A 20,847-nucleotide genomic window follows, 5' to 3' on the forward strand; every position below is an offset into this window, starting at 1 on the left:
CAGGATCATCGGCAGTGTGCTCGACCAGGGACTTCATCTGCTGTGAAGGGACAATATTGACATTGAGCACCATCAGGTCAGACATTTCATACGGGTGGCAATCGGTGGATGTTAGCGGGGCGCGGGATAGTGTGTCGGCCACGAACATGTCTTTGCCTTTCCGGAAAACGACTTTGAAAGTGAAACGCTGGAGCTGCAGCATCATGCGCTGCAGTCGGGATGAGGCAACATGGATCGACTTGTTGAGGATGGTGACAAGCGGCTGGTGATCTGTTTCAATGGTGAAGGTGTTGCATAGTATATAGTTCTTGAATTTGGAGCAGGCAAACACCACGGCCAGTAGCTCCTTCTCGATCTGTGCGTAGTGCTGTTCGGCCGGGGTCATGGTACGGGACGCGTAGGAGACTGGCAGTTGCAGGCCGTCATGGAGCTGTAGACAAGCGGCACAGAGCCCGAACTGAGAGGCGTCGCAGGTGATAATAATGGGACGTTGCAGGTCAAAAAATTTAAGTGTGGGGGTACTGATCAGCTTGGACTTAAAGATGTCGAAAGCTTTTTGGTGTTGAGGGAACCAAGCCCAGGCCGTGTCCTTTTTTATCAAATCCCTCAGGGGTGCACTCAGCTCGCTGAGGTCAGGGATGAACTTCCCCAGGTAGTTCACCATGCCCAGGAAACGTTGCAAGCTGGGCACATCAGTGGGTGATGACATCTCGGAGATGGTAGTCGTTTTCTGTGGGTCGGGTTTCAGCCCCGAGGCTGTGAATACATGTCCAACATATGTGACCTCGGGGACGCGGAATCGGCACTTCTTGGGGTTGAGTTTCAAGTTAATCTTCCGGGCCCGGTCTAGGACTTGGCGGAGGTTGAAATCGTGCTCAGCGACATCCTTACCGTAGACCAGGATGTCGTCAACGATGATGGCACACGGTAGACCGGCAAACTGTTGCTCCATTGTCCGTTGGAACACCTCGCTGGCAGAGTTGATGCCGAATGGCATTCGGAGGAACTTAAATCTGCCGAAGGGGGTGCTGAAAGTTGTCAGGTTGGAGGAATGCTCGTCAAGCGGTATCTGCCAGAAGGAGCTCTTGGCATCGAGGACAGAAAAGATTGTGTCCGGACCAACCTGTGCAGCGTTCTCATGGGGTAGTGCGGGCGTTTGATGGCAAGGTTTAGGTCTTTGAGGTTGATGCAAATGCGTATTTCGCTTTTGTCCTTTTTCGCGGCAACAACCATGGTGGAGACCCACTTGGTGGGTTCGCTGATCGCCTTTAGGATGCCCATTTTTACCATGCTGTGCAGCGTCGATTCTACTTTTTCCTTCATGGCGAAGGAGACATGGTGTGGCGCACGGACCACAGGCTCGACCTTGCGGTCGACGACAATCTTGTAGTTGTAGGGCAGCTTGCCCAGCTCGTCATCAAAGCGGTCAGGATATTCAGCCAACGGGTCCATTAGGGCCTGCACCTTGTGGATGTCACGGTGGAAGGAGACCAGGCCCAGGTCCTGGCATGCTTGGTTGCCCAACAGGGTAATGCAGTTGGAATCGAGAAGATAGAAAGTGAGGGGCCGAGAGGTGTCCAGTATCTTGCAGCGCAGAGTTGCCTTTCCCACAGGAACAAGAACCCCTCCCCCGTATGCGTGCAAAGTGGAGCGATCAGAAGTAACTTGCTCATTAGTCCTAATCTTTTTGAAGAGGCTTGTTGACATAACATTCGCAACAGCTCCGGTATCTAACTTAGCGGTGAAGGTCGAGTTATTCACAGTTACATGAACTGAAGGGTCTGTTATCACTGCAGGTGCATCCAACACAGAAAAAATGCTGGTCTCCCCCTGAGAGGACCTAGATTCAGATACAGGGAAATCGTCGAGATGGTACTGGGAACCGAGCTCACTATCAGTTTGCTCCAAGTTGTTTAACATACGCCTTGGAGCAGCAGGTGGCTTCCCACGGGAATGGCATGCAGCAGAAAAATGGTTGAGTTTCTTGCAGTAATTGCACGTTTTGCCCAAAGCAGGGCATACATTGTACTGATGAGTGGCAAAGTTACAATTGGGGCACCTTTGCTGGGAACGTCCCCCGGGAGCAGTGCCAGACCTCGGGGGTCGTGGCGGGGTAGGGTTCTGTCGAGGGCGGGTAACGCTGGCAAAGTTAATGTCCTGATCAGCCGGTGACACTGCCGTAGTGACGGCTTCGGCTAAACGGCAGGCATGCATAGCCTCGTTGAAAGACAGGTCGGGCTTGCGCAAAGCTAAGTTCAGTCCTTAGCTTTTCATCGCGGAGACCGTAAACCAGAAGGTCCCTGGTCAGCTCCTCGGGGGTCAGCGTCTCAAGGCGGCACCGTCTGGCCAGGTGTCGCAGCGCAGCAACATAGTTCTCAGCAGATTCAATAGGGTGCTGACGCCGCCCGAACAGTTTGAAACGTTCTAAAATGCAATTAGTCGGAATGTCGCAAATCGCGGTAAACTTAGCCAGTAAACATACCAGGTCCCGAACAGATTCACCCACATCGTAGACGAAGAAGTCTGACCGAGCCAGGGCATCGGGACCAGCCAGGTTAAGGAGTAGAGAAGCTTGGACGGCTGGAGTAGCGGCAGGATGAGCGATTGTGACATAGTGGTCGAAGTCACGTCTAAAGACATCCCATCGATGGGCAATGTCTGCATCGAAAACGAGCACATCGGGTTTGCGGCAAGAATTGGCCATAACGAGGAAACAAGGAGGGGGTAACAGAAAACTGGGGCAAAATTAAATAAAAACCGATAAACATGAGGCGCAAGGGGTAAGAGTTTTGACACCATGTAAAGAAGTGTTATCAACACAATGTGACTTTACTTCTTTTATTCATACTGTGGCATTACAGAGAGCACTAGCTGTACGTAGTCTGTCACGGAAACTAGAGAGCGATATGTGGGTGGGGAGGTTGTAATTATACTTGTGATATGAGGAGTGGTTAGTAGTGATGAGGTAACTATATTAAGGGTCACGTGCATATGTCATCTACAGTACCTACCTCGACTACCTCCACTGGCACCTTGTTTTATATAGCCACCACCCTCTGTGAAAATGCCAGAGATAAAAAAAATATATATATATCCAGGGGACCCTGCATTATGATGTAAATAGTATTTACACAGAGAGGGCCACCCGGCCCAATCATTTTATGCTCCATCCAAGCCTTCAGCAACACTTTTACATTGAACGTCATCAAACTTCCTCCGTTAGTGTGACAACTTCATTGTGGCAATGCTGAGTAATAACATTTAAAAGATAATGGACAAATACATAATCAAGAAAGGTTTAGGAGACTCTGAACCAAATGTGGGCAAATTGAACTAGCTCAGATGATGCTGTCTGTGTGGAGTTTGTACGTTCTCCCTGTGGCTGCATGGGTTTTCTCCAGGTGCTCCAGTTTCTTCCCACACTCCAAAGATGTGCAGATTTGTAGGTTAATTGGTTTTGCTAAATTGTCCTTGGTGTGTAGGATAGAGCTAGTGTATGGGTGATTGGTAGGTGGCATGGGCTTGGTGGCCTGAATGACCTGTTTCCACACTGTGTCTCTAAAAGTAAGACTAAATAAAGCTAAAACAAAAGTGGAGGGAGAGGAAGTGGAGGCAGAGGAAATTTACGACAACGTTGCCAGGGATCAGAGGTACCAAGAGAGAATGTCTAGATTTGGTTATTGTATGGAAGGAGTAAGTCTAATTTGGGCATATAAAGTCGTGGGTGGGGGCTGGACTGGGTGAACAGGAAGGATGCATCTCATTGAGCAGAGATGTCAACAACTAGAAGTCAAGATTTTTAAAAGCCACAAAGTGCTGGAGGAGCTCTGATGGCCAGGCAGCATCTCTGGAGAACATACTGTAGATAGGTGACGTTTTAGGTCAGGATTGTTCTTCTCACTCTGGGTTCCCTAGAGGAGGTCCGGTATTCAATGTAAGACTAGTAAGTGGTCCTCCAAAAACTAATGTGTAGTCCCTATCTTCCAACCTACCCATTGCAGGCAGACCTTGCAGTTTCTTAACTGCATTTTCTCTGCAACTGCAACATTATAATACTGATACACTGTATTCAGCACTCTGATATTTTTCTCTTTGCATTACCTACTCTACTTGTGTAGGGTTTGATTGTACTTATGTCAGTATGATTTGACTTAATAGCTTGTTCACAAAGTTTTGTTGACTGTATCTCGGTACACGTGACAATAATTTGGGGCAGCAGAAAGGCACAGCGATAGAATTGCGATCTTACAGCACCAGATACCCGGGTTCGATCCTGACCGGGGCTGCTGTCTGTACGGACTTTGTATTTTCTCCCTGTGGCCACATGGGTTTTCTTTAGTTGCTCCAACATCTTCCCACATGCCAAAGACTTGCAAATGTATATGTTAATTGACTTCTGTAAATTGTGCCTGGGTGTGGGATAGAACTAAAGTATGGCGTGATCGCTGGTCGGCGCGGACTCGGTGGGCCGAAAGGCCTGTTTCTGCGCTGTATCTCTTCTAAAACTAAAAATCCCTCTCTTTTATTGTCTGTAGTGTCTGTTATACTGCACAGGCGGCAGCCGTGAATTGACGGACACCAATACATTGACGTGCCTCTATGTTTTGTTTTACAGACTCACCGCCATTCCTTCACAGCTCACTACACCCTGTGTAACCTGCACACATGGTAAGTGAACCTCCCCACTGGTAGATGTCTGATCGTGCAAATGGCTGAGTTGGGCAGGGCCTCCAGTTGTATTGTCTTATCTCCAAGCTATATCCTCCTGGCCTGGGAATCAGCTCAGACATGGTTAGGTGCCACTGGGCGCCCTGCTCATTCATGGAGCTCCCAGTGGCATTACACCATGGCCAAGGCAATAATATTCCAAGCTGCCTTCATGGAAACTGAACCACCATCTCACCAACTACAGAGTGGACCTGTCCGCCCATCATGGCTTGATTATAATTTAAACTCCACAAGCAAATTGGAGGAATAACACCTCCTATTTAGCTTGGGCAGCTTACAACCCAGCGGCATGAACGTTGATTTCTCGCATTTCCATTAACTACACCATTCCACCCCCCCCCCCCCCCCCCCCCCACCCCCCAAACCCCCTATCTCAACCCTCCTCCACCTTAGCCTTCCTATTAAAGATAGACACAAAGCTGGAGTAGCTCAGCAGGTCTGGCAGCATCTCTGGAGTAAAGGAATAGGTGACGTTTCGGGTCGAGGCCCTTCTTGAGAGTCAGGGGAAACAGTTCCTTCAGCCCAACTTGCCCATGCTGACCAACATGCCCCATCTCCACAAGTCCCATCTGCCCACATTTGGCCCATATCCCTCTAGGTCAGTGAGGTATATGGATTATGAGATAAGAGTTGGCATCATGTTCGGCACAGACATTGTGGGCCGATGGGCCTGTACCTGTGCTGTACTGTTCTATATTCAGTTTAGTTTTGTTTAGAGATATAGTGAGGAAATAGGCACATCGGCCTACCTACTCCATGCTGACCATCTATCATCCATTCACTAGTCCTGTCCTACAGGCTAGGGACAATTTGCAATAGCCAATTAACTCTTTGGGATGTGGGAATAAACTGGAGCACCTGATCACAAGGAGAACGTACAAACTTCACTCAGAAAGCACCTGAGGTCATGATCAAACCTGGGTCTCTGTCGCCATGAGGCAGCAGCTCTACTGCTGCACCACTCTGCCACCCTTAACCTATTCAAAAGTACTTTGTTTTACCTATTAATACTTCTCCATGTTTTTATGCGCGTTTAGGTTTACATACAATCCGCACCCTCCACCTCTGTTCCATCCACATGCATTCCTTCCTCTGGCTTCACAATTCCCAACTCTTCAAGCTTTTTGTTTCACACATTTGGTTTGTTCATCTCTGGCTTTTGTCCAGCCATCTGCCCATCAGAACCCCCCTTGCCTGTGTTGCCCATTACGGGCCACGCTTTGCCCTACCCCTCCACCCTGCCAGCTTTCTCCTCCCACCCCTCAGTCTAAAGAATGGCACCAACCCGAAACATCACCTATCCATATTCCACAGAGACGATGCCTGACCCGCTGAGCACTTTGGATCCTTTTTCATTATTTTATTTGGATGTTTTTTCCCAATTCTTGACTTCAATGTTAGTAATTATTTTAAACTATGTCTGAATACCAGGAGCCGGGGTTGCCCCACCCCCAGCTTTGCTGGTCATTAAAGACTCTCCAGGGTTTTTTAGAGTGGCTCCAACTCCTCATCTACATGACGATACTCTTCATCTCTTTGTCCTCAGCTTCTCCATGTTGCCATTTGAAAGCAGATAGAATGAGGTCTGCTTTTGAGAGGCAAAGATTGAGAAAGGTCTTCCACCTGGTGGTGATGAAAAGCAGTAACATGTTAGACTTTTAGAGATACAGCGCGGAAAACTGGCCTTTCGGCCCACCGAGTCCACACAGACCAACGATCACCCTGTACACTAGCACCATCCTACACAATATGGACCATTTACAATTTTAACCACCAAACCCGTATGTCTTTGGAAACCGGAGCACCCGGAGGAAACCCTGTTGGTCACAGGGAGAATGTACAAACTCCACACAGACAGCACCTGGGGTCAGGATCAAACCCTGGATGTAGGGTGGCAGCTCTACTGCTGAGCCACTGGGCCACCTGTTAAACCACACAACACTATTTTTAAAATCACCCAAATTCTGGGAAGAAGGTTCAGTTTAGAGACACAGCGAGAAAACAAGCCCTTCAGCGCACCGAGTCCATGCTGACCATCGATCACCATTCACACCAGTTGTTACCTCACTTTCCCACCCATTCCTTCCACACTAGTAGCAATTTTACAGATGTCAATTAATCTACAAACCCTGCAAATCTTTGGGATGTGGGAGGAAAGTGGCGCACCTGGAGAAAGCCCATGCGGTCATAGGGAGAACGTGCAAGCTCCACACAAACAGCACCTGAGGTCAGGATCGAACCCAGGTCTGTAGGGCTGTGAGGCAGCAGTTCTACCAGCTGCACCATCATGCCTTGTCGCGGTCAAGACCAACATTTATTGACCTTTCCTAATTTCCCTTGAGAGGATGATGGTGAACTAGGTGAATTATCTTCATGAAATGCTGGATTTCTAGGTGATAGCGTGGAAACAGGCCCTTCAGCACAACTTGCCCACACCGACCAACATGTCCCATCTACACTAATCCCACTTGCCTGCATTTGGCCCATATCCTTCTAAACCTATCGTATTCATGTCTAAATGATTCTGAAATGTTGCGATAGTCCCTGCCTCAACCACCTCCTCCTGCAGCTCGTTCCATTCAGCCACCATACAGTGTGTGAAAACGATATCCCTCATGTTCCTATTAAATCTTTCCCCCCTCACATTAAATCTATGTCCTCAGGTTCACAATTCTCCCACGCTGGGCAAGAGACTCTGTACATCTACCCGATCTATTCCTCTCACGATTATGTACACCTCTATAAGGCCACCCCTCTTCCTTCTGCTCTCCAAGGAATAAAGTCTAAGTCTGCTCAACCTCTCTCTATAGCTCGGGCCCTCGAGTCCTGGCAACATCCTCGTAAATCTTCTCCGCACCCTTTGTTACTTGACACCGTTATTCCTATAACATTGAATTGAATTGAATTGAAATTGAAGTGAATACATTTTAATAGCCAAGTATGTATACATACAAGGAATTTGCTTGGTGCTTTGCTCGCAAGTAACAACATAATATAAAGTAAACAATTAAGAATAAAACATTATAATTCAAACATGTGGCGAATGAAATAAAATACCAGAGCAAAAGGAGGCTACAGACTTTTGGATATTGAGTAGAGCTACTGCTCGTGGGAAAAAAAGCTGTTTTTATGTCTGACTGTGGCAGCTTTGATGGCCCGGAGTCGCCTTGCAGAGGGAAGTGCTTCAAAGAGTTTGTGGCCAGGGTAAGAGGGGTCAGAAAAGATCTTACCCGCTCGCTTCCTGGCCCTTGCAGTGTACAGTTCGTCGATGGTGGGAAGGTTGCAGCCAACAACCTTCTCGGCTGATCGAACGATGCGCTGCAGTCTCCGGATGTCGAGCTGGTGGCTGAGCCAAACCAGACCATGATGGAGGATTCCCAGAACTGAAGACAACACTCTGAAGGGACCCTCGCCAATCAATGTCTTTAATAACTGCAACATGATCTCCCAACATCTATACTCTGCCTGATAAAGGCCAATGTGCCAAAAAAACTTTTAGGCTTCTTCTGGTGAATATACTCCCAGTTCTGCCCTACAAGGTTCTCAGGTACCTACACACTAGCCACCGCTTCTAGCAACTGTTCTTCCTGCGTTCTACACTCTCTGCAGCACCAGCAGGGCCTTGCTTTATCCCTCCCACTTCTCCGGGCCTCACTCACCCAGAGCTGCAGTGGAACTCACCTTTACTTTACACTCCGCCTCATCAATCATCTTCACCACCTCCTCAAACTGCTCAATCAAATTTGTCAGACAGGACCTCCCCTGTACAAAGCCAAAGATGAATAAAACTGGTACAAGATGGTCCTCAAGTCTGCATGCGTGCCTGAAAACAAGTGTAACGTGCAATCTTATTGCCCATGGCTCAGAGCAAATAGCACACCAATACAGCTGGTAGATCTGATGCCTCACAGTTCCAATGTCTTGGCTTGAATTCTGACCTCGGCTGCTGTCTGTGCGGAGTTTGCACTTTCTCTCTCTGACCACGTCAGATTAAAGTTAGTTCAAATGTCTCCAATGACGTAGATGGGAGGTCAGGACTGGGAGGTCAGGACTGTACTCTAGCTGATTGGAGGATGGTTCAATTGCCGATAACAGCTGAGTGGAAACTGTCCCTGGAGGTATGCATTTTCAAACTTCTCTACCTCTTGCCCGAAGGGAGCGGGGAGAAGAGGGTATTGGGAGCGGGGAGAAGAGGGGATGGGAGCGGGGAGAAGAGGGGATGGGAGCGGGGAGAAGAGGGGATGGGAGCGGGGAGAAGAGGGGATGGGAGCAGGGAGAAGAGGGGATGACTACTGTAGAAGTGTAAGGCAGAACAAAATTATGGGCATGTGTAAATAAAATGGCGTCAGGGAAGGATAGGTATAAATGAATGGTTGGTGGTTGGCATAGGCTGATGGGCTGAAGGGCCTGTTTCCTGTGCATAACTCATTCTGAGACGACTGAACTGCCTGGTCGGAGTTAGTTGAATCTTCTGACCTCTTTATTCCTCGGCACAGGGAGCACCTTGCCTTGAACCCACCGGAGGTGAAGAATGCACGCTTGCAATATGCAGGCTGGGGCGTCCAAGGTCAACAACTGGTGAGTCGTGAACTTGTTCCATTCATGCTTTTGCTGCTCTGTACTAATACTGAGGGAGATTTAATTAAGGTGTGAGAGATTAGAACAAAGGTCAACTGGGTGGAATGTATAGTCGGAAGAAGGGTCTCGACCCGAAATGTCACCCATCCCTTCTCTCCAGAGATGCTGCAAGTCCTGCTAAGTGACTCCAGCATTTTGTGTCAACTGGGTGGAACTATTTCCTTCGAGAAAAAAAAGACACAAAGTACTGGAGTAACTCAATAGGTCAGGCAGCATCCATGCAGAACATGGAGAGGTGATATTTTGGGTTGGGACTCTTCGAGTGTTTAGTTCAGTTTAGCTTAGAGATGCAGCATTTGTGTACTAGTGCAGGCACAAACCTTGTACCTCTCCTGGGATGCAGCACCTCACTCCCAACACAGTAGGTAGGGGCCAGTTACAGAAGCCAGATCAAACCTACAAACCTGTACGTATTTGAGTTGTGGAAGGAAACCGGAGTAGCTGGAGGAAACAATGACAATGTGCGAACTCTACACGGACGACACCCGAGGATTGAACACATATCTTAGGTTAGTTTAGTTTAGAGATACAGGGCAGAAACAGGCCCTTCGGTCCACCGAGTCCACACTGACCAGCGATCCCCGCATCATGAACACTACCCTACACACACTAGGGACAATTTACATTTACCAAGCCAATTAACCTACAAACCTTTACGTCTTTGGAGTGCGGGAGAAACCGAAGATATCGGAGAAAACCTGCACGATCACAAGGAGAACATACGAACTCCCTACGGACAGCACCCGTAGTCGGGATCTAACCCGGTTCTATGGCGCTGCAAGCGCTGTAAATCAGCAACTCTACCGCTGCACCATTGTACTGTCCCTGTACCGTAAGGTAGCAGCTCTACCACCTAAGGCATTGTGGTTCCCTTACTGTCTACACTTGCTGCTTCAGCTCCAGCCAACATACAACCAACATCTAGGATGGTTTGAATGACGTGTTTACACTTTGCACGTGCAGGCTAAAATGCACTGCACACTTAAAGCGAGGGAGTTGAGATGTAGAATCTTTACTCCGGTCTTTCAGCTTCCTGGTAATAAAACATGCCCTGGGGTGATTTTGGAAGATGGTTGAGTAAACATGCCAGTGGAATCTGTCAACAAAAAGCCAGCACGAGCCATTGAACCATAATTGTTAAATGAATAATGGGAAACAGCCACATTTCTACAGTAGTTGCAACCTTAACTCTTCCCCAGGGATTATTAGAACATAAATCAATGTTTATTCTGCTGTGAACTGCCTGAAACTCATGCAAGTTACACGCTTACAACTCGCTATGGAATCATCAGCAATTGCTATGGTCATGGAGTCATAGTTAGATCATGGTGTAATAGAGTCAGAGAGTCACAGGGCCAAACCAATGAGCTCTGCCATCAAAATAACAAGGGTTTCAGGCACATCGTAAACCAGGACCATTTGAATGCTCCCCACTGAGTCTGAAGAAGTTCATAAGTTCTCGAAGCAGAATTAGGCCATTCGGCCCATCAAGTATTCTCCACCATTCTATCATTCCCTCTCAACCCCATTCTCCAGCCTTCTTCCCATAACCTCCGACACTCTTCCTAATCAAGGTGGATTAGTTAATTTAGTTAATTAGGATCCCAACCAAAAACGCCACCAATCCATGCTCTCCAAAAATGCTGCCTGATCCGTTGACTTTCTCCAGCATTCTGTCTCAGTTTTTGTAAACCAGCAACTGCAGTTCCTTTTTTCTTCAAGTCATGCTCCATCTTGACCTGGATATGCAACAATGGGCCTTCATCGTCAATGGGTCTAAATCCTGGAGCTGTTTGCCCAACACTTATCCAGTGGTACCTCAAACCTTTTGCAAAGTGGCTCATCAACACCACCATTTTGAAGGCAACACTGTGTTGAATTTGCACAAAGGATTGTCACAAGGCCAGATGGTTATAAGCTCAAAAGGTCAAAACAGATAGGTGATGTTTTGAGTTGAGACTCTTCTTTCAGTCATAAGGTTTCAAGGTTAGTTTATTGTCACATGTACCAATTAAGGCACAGTACTGATTGTGGATGATCAGCCATGATCACATTGAATGGTGGTGCTGGCTTGAAGTGCCGAATGGCCTACTCCTGCACCTATTGTCTATTATCTATTGAAATTCAAATTCATAAGGTCATAAATGTTAGGAGTAAAATTAGGCCATTCAACCCATCAAGTCTAGTCCGCCGTTCAATCATGGCTGATCTATCTATCTCTCCCTCCTAATCCCATTCTCCTGCCTTCTCCCCATAATCTCTTGACACCAAATCAAAAATCAAAAATCTACGTATCTCTGCCTCAAAAATATTCACCGACGGCCTCCACAGCCTTCTGTGGAAATGAATTCCCCAGGTTCACCATCTTCTGACTAAAGAAAATTTGCCTCATCTCCTTCCTAAAAGAACGTCCAAAGAATGTGGTGGCATCATCGCATTTGGTTCCTTCCATTAATACTTTAGACATTAGAGTTATAACTTGGAAACAGGCCCTTCAGCCCACAGAGTCTGCTCCGATCAGGGATGACCCTGTACACTAGCACTGTCCTACACACAGTGACAGGCAGCACCCATTAGTCAGGAGGGGACCCGGGTCTCTGGCGCTGTAAGGCAGCAACTCTACTGCTGTGCCACTGTGCCGCACCTTCTTCCCTGTTGTATCTGCTTCTCTCTCTCTGGCTTTAATTTTCATTGGTTATGAATCTCCTCCATTGGGCATCTCCATGCCACTGTCACCCACAATGTCAGGCAACAATCATATACAGACGACCTTGTTTAATGGATCATAATCGCCAGCTATGTCAGCTGAAAGTACCTGTAAAGCACTTTTATTGCACCTTGTTGATTTGTAAATAGGATAACAAGCATCTCACGTTTTACGTGTCTAAGGTTCATGCGATTGTGACGCAATGCACTTATTCGTTCAATACCAAAACATGTTTTTCGGTCTTGTGTTTTTGGAATAACGCACTCAAATTTACTGCTGTCAACATAGTTGTATTTATGCCACCCTAAATAACCATCAAAATGCTTCGGTTTCATTTGTAACCCACCCAGACCTTGATCAGAACCCTCCCCGCCCAACTCCAAATGATACTTCACCGTCCCTCTTTCCTCTCAATATCCTGAGCAGTGGCCCTGTGTTGGGGGCTTTTGCGCTCGTTCTTCAGCCAACCAACGAGGGCTAAGCTTTAGGCAGGAATCCAACAAAAGGGCTATTTAATGGCAGCATGCGTGGAAGTCCGGTTCTTTCACAAAATCACGAAACCGGCCTCTCCTTTCAAAGTCAGGCTATTAATTACTTTTGTTGGATTCAGCAGAGAGTTGTGGACGTAGCCCAGACCATCTCGCAAACCAACCTCCCTTCCGTTGACTCCATCTACACTTCAAGCTGCCTCAGCAAGGCCACCAGCCTAATCAAGGACCAGGCTCACCCCGGCCACTCCCCCTTCTCCCCTCCCCCACCAGGCAAGAGGTACAGAAGTGTGAAAACGTATACCTCCAAATTCAGAAACGGATTCTTCCCAGCTGTTATCAGGCAATTGAACCTATCTATCACCAACGAGATAGCAGTCCTGACCTACCATCTACCTCATTGGAGACCTTCAGACTACCTTTAATCAGACTTTTCTGGACTTTATCTGACACTAAACTTTATTCATAATTTCATAATTTTATAAGTTGTAAGAGCAGAATTAGGCCATCCCGTCCATCGTCTACTCTGCCATTCAATCATGGCTGATCTATCTTTCCCTCTCAACCCCATTCTCCTGCATTCTCCCCATAACCCTTGACACCCATACTAATCAAGAACCTGTCAATCTCCACCTTAAAAGTATCCATTGACTTGGCCTCCACAGCCGCCTGTGGCAATGAATTCCACAGATAATCATAATCATACTTTATTAGTCAAGTATGTTTTGCAGATTCACCACACTGACTAAAATTCCTCCTCATCTCCTTTCTAAAGTACATCCTTTATTGTGAGGGTATGGCCTCTGGCCCTAGACTCTCCCACTAGTGGAAACATCTTTTATCCTGCATCTAGACATTGTGGATGGCAGGATTGTAATCATGGATAGTCTTTTCACTGACTGGAGAGCACGCAACAAAAAAGCTTAGAACACGAAACAGCAACTTCTACTCAGATATTGATCCACCCACACACTTTGTGCAATGTTTGTAGGAGAGCCTCTGTAAGGAGGCAAGCCTTTGTATTGATCAGTTAGATAGGATTGCTCTGTCAGGATCCCAACCAATGTCTTTACAGCACAATTGCATCAACTGAAAAAGTAGGTCTCAACCATTTATAGAACAAGGCCACAATGAAAAATGATTTGTTTCTAGATTTATTTATTTATTAGAAGTAAGTACAATACAGTGGTAGCTTTTTTTCAGGTGCCAAATATATGTTAGCATGTTACATTCTATGTACAGCTTCACGGTTTATTTTTTATTTTTGAAAATGAGAGAGAGAAAAAGAGAGTAGAAAAAACATGTGATGTGTAGTGTATGAGAAAAAAAACCCGAAAACAGAGAGAGTGAGAGAGAGAAGTAAAAAAGAAGTGAGAGAAAGAGTAGAAAATAGGAGATAGGAGATAAGTATTTATATTCTTGACCATCTTTCACCCAGACCTGAAACAATAGTTTTTTTTACGATTTTGTTGCACCATATGCTTCCAAAAAGTCAATAAATGGAGACCAACTCATTAAGAATTGGTCTGGTTTATCTGTTAGGAGGAATCGCATTTCTTCAAGATGTGCTGTGTCCAACATATTTATAATCCACATTTTAAGCGTTGGTATGGGTGTATTTTTCCAAAATTTGAGTATGTTTTTTTGCTATTATTAACCCATAATTAAAAAATGAATTTTGAAATGTGTTTAATTTATTCCCGTCTCCCGTTACTCCAAGTATAATCATTTCAGTGTTAGGCTCCATTTTTATCTTGAATAATTTTGTAAATATATCAAAAATATTGCACCAGAATTTATGGAGTTTTATGCAGGAAATAAAAGAATGTGTTATAGTGGCATTTTGAGATAGACATTTGTCACAAATGGGAGAAGTATTTGAATAAAATGTATTCAGTCTAGTTTTTGAATAATATAATCTATGTAGAATTTTGAATTTAATTAAGTTGTGTCTTACATTAATCAAACATTTATGTATATATATCAGATACTTTTCCAATGTTTCTTTCGTGATTTTTATCATTAGTTTCTCGTTCCCAATCTTCTCTGTGCTTCTGTCGATGGTAGTTCTATATTTAAAACACTATTATATAGATATGATATTAATTTCTGTGTCAGCCTTAATATTCATTGATTTGTTTCTAGATTTGTTTAGTACTCTTGAAATATTTTCTCACCAACTGAGATATAGTTGGTGAGAAAATATTTCAAGAGCACTTACTAATTTTTTTTTAATCCTTCTTCAATGTGATACAGTTGCCTCACAGCACCAGAGACCCAGGTTTAACCCTGACCTCAGTGGAGTTTGCACTTTCTCCCTGTGATCGTGTGGATTTCCTCTGGGTGCTCTGGTGTCCTCCCACAACCCAAAGACGTCCGGAGAATAATTGGCTCCTGTAAATTGTTCCCTAGTGTGGAGGGAATGGATGAGAAAGTGGGATAACATGGATCTAGTGTGAACAGGTGGTCAGCGTGGACTCGGTGGGGCTAAGAGCCAGTTTCCACGCTGTATCTCTAGACTAAACAAAGAATTCAATCTTCCACGTCTGGAAGCTGAATTTCTGTTGAGGGAAAGTGATCAGGCAGTGTTGAATCAAAGCTAACAGCACTCAGCTAGATGAGTTGTTGCCTCATAGTTCCAGGGACCAGAGTTCAAGCCTGACCTCTCTAGCTCTCTTTGCTGAGGAGTTTGCACATTCTCGCTGTGGTTATGCAGATTTCCTTACAGAGCTCCAGTTTCTTCCTACATCCCAAAGACGTACCAACAGATGTCAACACATTTGTGGGGAGTTGATGGAAAGTATAAAAGATGGACACAAAAATATTTTGGGCAACACAGTGGCGTAAGTGGTAGATTTGCTGCATTACAGTGCCAGACATCCAGGTTTGATGCTCTGTACAGAGTTTGTACATTCTCCCTGCGACCATGCGGGTTTTCTCCAGCTGGCTTCCTCACCTCTCAAAGACGTGCAGTTTTGTAGGTTATTTGGCTTTTGTAAATTGTCCCAAGTGTGTAGGATGCAAAACTGGGATAACATAGAACTAGTGTACAGGTGATCGTTAGACTACGCGGATTTAGTGGCCCAAAGGGCCTGTTTCCACGCTGTATCTCCAGACTAACTAATTTATATATAGCAACATAATATCATATATACACACATACATACATATATATATATATACACACATATACACATACATATAGAATATGTTTGCCTGAAGTATAGAATATGTATGTTCCTTCTCTCCAGAGATGCTGCCTGTTCTGCTGAGTTACTCCAGTATTTTGTGTCAATCATCTTTGGTTTAAACCAGCATCTGCAGTACATATAGAATAGTTGAGACAATGTAGTTCTGGGTGAGTAATGGTCTGTGCAGACTCAGTGGGCAAAAGGGTCTGTCTCTATGCTTTATGAATCTCTGATACAATGGCAGAATTTTAGGGAGACACCAGTTAACAATGAACTTGATCCAACACACTATACTCAGTCGAAAAATAACTGTATCCTAACACTGAAAAATTAATAGCTTATATTTATAACACCCTCCTAAACAACGAGGTACCACCGACGGAACCATATAGACACACATGGGGAAATGAATTAGGTCATCCTATAACGAAAGATTTGTGGGACGAAAGTTTACAACATATACATCAATGTTCATTAAATGCCAGACATGCTTTAATACAATTTAAAGACTTACATAGATTACACTACTCTAAAATAAAACTAAATAGAATCTTCCCACAAATCTCTCCTAATTGTGATAAATGTCTACATCTAGATGCTAATTTAACACATACGTTTGCAAATTGTATAAAAATTAAAAATTTCTGGACTGATATTTTTGAAATAATTTCAGAAGTTACTAATACAAAACTGGATCCAAACTCAAAATTAATAATACTTGGAATATCAGAGCAAAGTTTAACACTCACAACAAGCCAAAGAAATTTCCTCGACTACAGTATAATAACCGGGAAAAAATTAATATTAAAATTTTGGAAAGGCCCTACAACCCCCACAATTAAAATGTGGATTGTGGAAATGTCGGAGACCCTATATCTAGAAAGAATTAGACTTGTCTTAATGGACAAACAAGAACATTTTGATAAAATATGGGCTCCATTCATTAATTATCTGACAGGATAGATTGGCCCGGCACGAAAACCCAACTGAAACTTGAACTCAGGATTAGATGAAAAGTCATACTTTATAATCTACGAACCTATCTCCAATGACGTATTATAAGTAATCCATTCCACCTTTTCTGGTTTTTTTTGATATTTGTAACTCTTTATTCTCTCTTTCTCTTTTTCTATATTAAAAAAAAACACTAGAAGCAGAAGTAATCGACAATTGAAAATTTTAATAATGTATGACTGATGTATATGAAAAGTTTTTTTACTATAATATGTAACTACACTTTATAATATGTCTACTTCTAATAAAAATATTATTTAAAAAAAATAAAAATAAAAATAAATAAATAACTATCATTGAATCATAAGGCAGTCATAGCTCAGAAAGTGGCCATTTGGCCCATTTGACTTCATATTAGCAGCTAATGAGCAATTCCATCAGTCTCATTCATCCACTGGCTTGGAATGGTATTTTCCCAAAGGAACAATCAAAATCCATAATGGATTCATTTTACATGATTGGTCGCACATTTTAGATATATCCACTCTTTGTTCCAAAAACAATTCCTCACGTCTGCCTTGCATTATTGACTCAAAAGCTTAAATCTGTACCACCTGTTCCTTGAACCCTCTGCAAAGGGGAACAACTTGCTTTCTCCAAACCAGCCATTTGTATTCTTCAATGAATTCTCATCTCAACCATTTGTTTTCCCCACGAAGAACATCCATAGTTTGCCCAGTCTAACTCTGTAGCTGAAATCAGTCATTGCATGATCCATTCTAGTTCATCTTTGCAATGGATCACATGCAGGTAATTTATATATATAAGATAGACATAAAAAAACTGGAGTAACTCAGAGGGACATCCCTGGAGAGAAAGAATGGATGAAGAAGAGTCTGAAGAAGGGTCTCGACCTGAAACATCATCCATTCCTTTTCTCTAGATATGCTGCCTGTGCCATTGAGTTACTCCAGCTTTTTATGTCTCTTCAGTTTAAACAGCAGATCCTTCATACACAGTTTACATATATATATATATACACTATATAAATATATGTATGACCAAGATGGTGACCATCCATCATCCAGTCTTGCACTATGTACACCATACACACACATATATCAATAAATATAAATACACACACACAGTGTATATGTTTATATATATATATATATAAATGTGTGTGGGGTGTGTGTGTGTGTGTGTGTGTATATATATATATTTATTATAAACATATATACATTATAAATATATATACATTATAAATATATATATATATATATATACATATATATATACATATACATATATTTATTTATTATAAACATATATACATTATATATATATATCCATATATATCTATATATATATATCTATCATAAGCCATCTATATAACTGTCTATCCTCTATCTTAGTCTCTCATCTACCTCTCTATAGTTTGTATTTCTCTATTCGATACTCAAATGTCTCTAATATATTCTCTCTTACCACCCCTTATTTTTTCTCTCTCATCTCTATCTCTACTACATTCTCTTTTTCTCTCTCTCTCTCTCTATTTATTATATATATTATATTTTTGTTTGTGTGAGTGTGTGTTTGCATGCATATCCCTGGTCGGGATCCTTCTTCAGACTTTGCACACACTTATCTAGGTGACGTTTTGGGTCAGGACCCTTCTTCATATATATATATTAACACACACCCACACACACGTCACCTATCTAATATATAGATATTGGAACAGATCACTGCAAGCAGTTTAGGGAGCCATTATATTAAGCACAGAATGGCCCGTTCCTTTTGATACATAACACATGTTTGACATTGCCTCACATGGCTCTGTCAATACTTGGTACAAAGTGATGAATATTATCAATTTTGATTATTAACATCTGAAGAGTAGTTTCATACAGTTAACAACGAGTATAGTCGAACACTAAAAATGGTGTCCTGGTCTTCCGCAGACATGTCACACTTGGACAGAGTTCTCCTGTGGAACCTCTTCTATTAATGGGACATGTGACTGCACAGATAACATCTGCAAGGTGTTGCAAATAAATGAAGTGTCAATGCAAGTGTGAATGTGAATCCCTGGAGGGTGTTCAACTACTGAGGTACATTGGTTTGGGTGAGAAGATTAATGATGGAAGCTTCTAGCAGGTGCTGTGTTGAAAGATGAGTTGTTCTGTACTGAACCGTTCACTGCAGCTCAGACAGATGCATCAGTTAAAACCTGTTTCATCCTTTTTTGAGAACTGGGGTTTTAATGTACGCACCACAGTTTCTACTGTACGTGTCTGTTATTTGACACAGAAAAAAACAGAAGCCCTCAAGGAAAATAACTTATGATGATGATGATACTTTATTGTCACCTGTACCTGGCAAGGTGCAATGAGATTCGTTGTTTTTGCATAAAATATGCACAAAAGAGTCGCCACAAAGGTGCCGGCAAAGCTACAAAAAGTACTCATCCCTTCTTTGTCCCACCCACTGGGTCTCCCTTAGTTCTCGTGCGGCCCCCCCACGCCGGGTCCCCCTTTGTTCTTTGTGACCCCCCCACGGTCCCCTTTGTTCTCTGTGACGCGGCCCGTCCATCTTGGCTCAGCCTCGACCCTGAGGTTCGGTCCTCCGTCCGGCTCCATTTGAAACTATGCCCCGAGCCTGTCCTCAACCCGGCCTCGAGGGCCCGACCCGACCCGACAGCCGGGACTTCGACCACTCTCTCCGCTACGGGCTTCCCCCTTCGGCCATGGCGCTCTGTGCAGCAAGTCCATTGAAACCGATGGATGACAGAAAACATTGACACATTGGGAAGTCTTTAGTCCTGAAAAGCAAACACAAAAAGGACCTGATCACAGGGGTTTAGCAGATGAGATCAAAATCAAGAGGTCACAATTATGAAATAGTTGCCATTAAATCTAATCAAGGTTTCTGGAGAAGTTCCTCAGAATGGCACAGCTGGTAAAGCTGTTGCCTCACAGCGCCAGTATATATATATAAAGTAGATGAAATAATGCTGGAGATACTCAGCTGGTGATCCCTTGGGAGGTGGCGAAAATAATACAACATATAATCCTCCGACATTTTCGCCACCTCCAATGAGATCCCACTACTGGCCACATCTTCCCATCTCATCCCCTTTCTGCTTTCCACAGAGACCGTTCCCTCCATAACTCCCTGGTCAATTCGTCCCTTCCCACCCAAACCACCCCCTCCCCAAGTACTTTCCCTTGCAACCGCAGGATATGCAACACCCGTTCCTTTACCTCTCCATCGACCCCATCCAAGGCCCTAATCAGTCATTCCAGGTGAGGCAGAGGTTCACCTGCACCTCCTCCAACCTCATCTACTGCATCTGCTGTTCCAGGTGTTAACTCTTCTATATCGGCGACACCAAACGCAGGCTCGGTGATCGTTTTGCTGAACACCTCCGCTCAGTCCATCTTAACCGACCTGATCTCTCAGTGGCCCAGCACTTCAACTCTCCCTCCCATTCCCAATCTGACCTTCCTGTCCTGGATCTCCTCCATTGCCAGAGTGAGACCAGTGCAAATTGAAGGAACAGCACCTCATATTTCTCTTGGGTAGTCTGCACCCCAGCGGTATGAAAATTTACTTCTCTAATTTTCGATAGCCCTTGCTTTCTCCCTCCTTCCCCTCCCCCTTCTCAGTTCTCCCACAGTCTTACTGTCTCCTCCTACTTCCTTTCTTCCCCCCACCACCCCGACATCAATCTGAAGAAGGGTCTCGACCCGAAACGTTGCCTATTCCTTCTCTCCATGCCTCACCCGCTGAGTTCCTCCAGCATTTTTGTTTACTTTCAATTTTACTATGTACACCCATAAATATATGTGGGACCCGGATTTGCTCCAGTCCTTGGTTGCTGTCTGCATGGGGTTTGCACGTTCTCCCTGTGAGAGTTTAGTTTTCCTCCGGGTCTCCTCCCACATTTCAAAGACGTATTGGTTCGTAGGTTAATTGGCTTCTGTAAATTTTGCCTCGTGTGTAGGGAGCAGATGCGAAGGTGAGATAATATAGAATTAGCTTGAAACAGTGTTCGTTGGGCTGCATGGACTCGGTGGGCCGAAGGGCCTGTTTCTACACTATATCAGTCAATTGATCAATCCTATACTCAGTGTGG

At 44.3% G+C, this 20,847-nt stretch overlaps 1 protein-coding gene across 5 annotated transcripts in view; it reads left to right on the forward strand.

Annotated features, from left to right (window-relative positions):
* dpp6 (dipeptidyl peptidase like 6) overlaps positions 1-20,847 on the forward strand; it is a 1,023,588-nt gene that overhangs the window by 880,269 nt on the left and 122,472 nt on the right. For all 5 annotated transcript variants that reach the window (XM_033044183.1, XM_033044163.1, XM_033044144.1 and 2 more), the window contains exons 6-7: positions 4,616-4,668; positions 9,225-9,306. In XM_033044183.1, coding sequence (XP_032900074.1) covers positions 4,616-4,668; positions 9,225-9,306 — 135 coding nt within the window. The remainder of the gene's footprint in view (positions 1-4,615; positions 4,669-9,224; positions 9,307-20,847) is intronic.

The sequence above is a fragment of the Amblyraja radiata genome, chromosome 2 (genome assembly GCF_010909765.2).
Source record: "Amblyraja radiata isolate CabotCenter1 chromosome 2, sAmbRad1.1.pri, whole genome shotgun sequence".
NCBI classification, from domain to species: Eukaryota; Metazoa; Chordata; class Chondrichthyes; order Rajiformes; family Rajidae; genus Amblyraja; species Amblyraja radiata.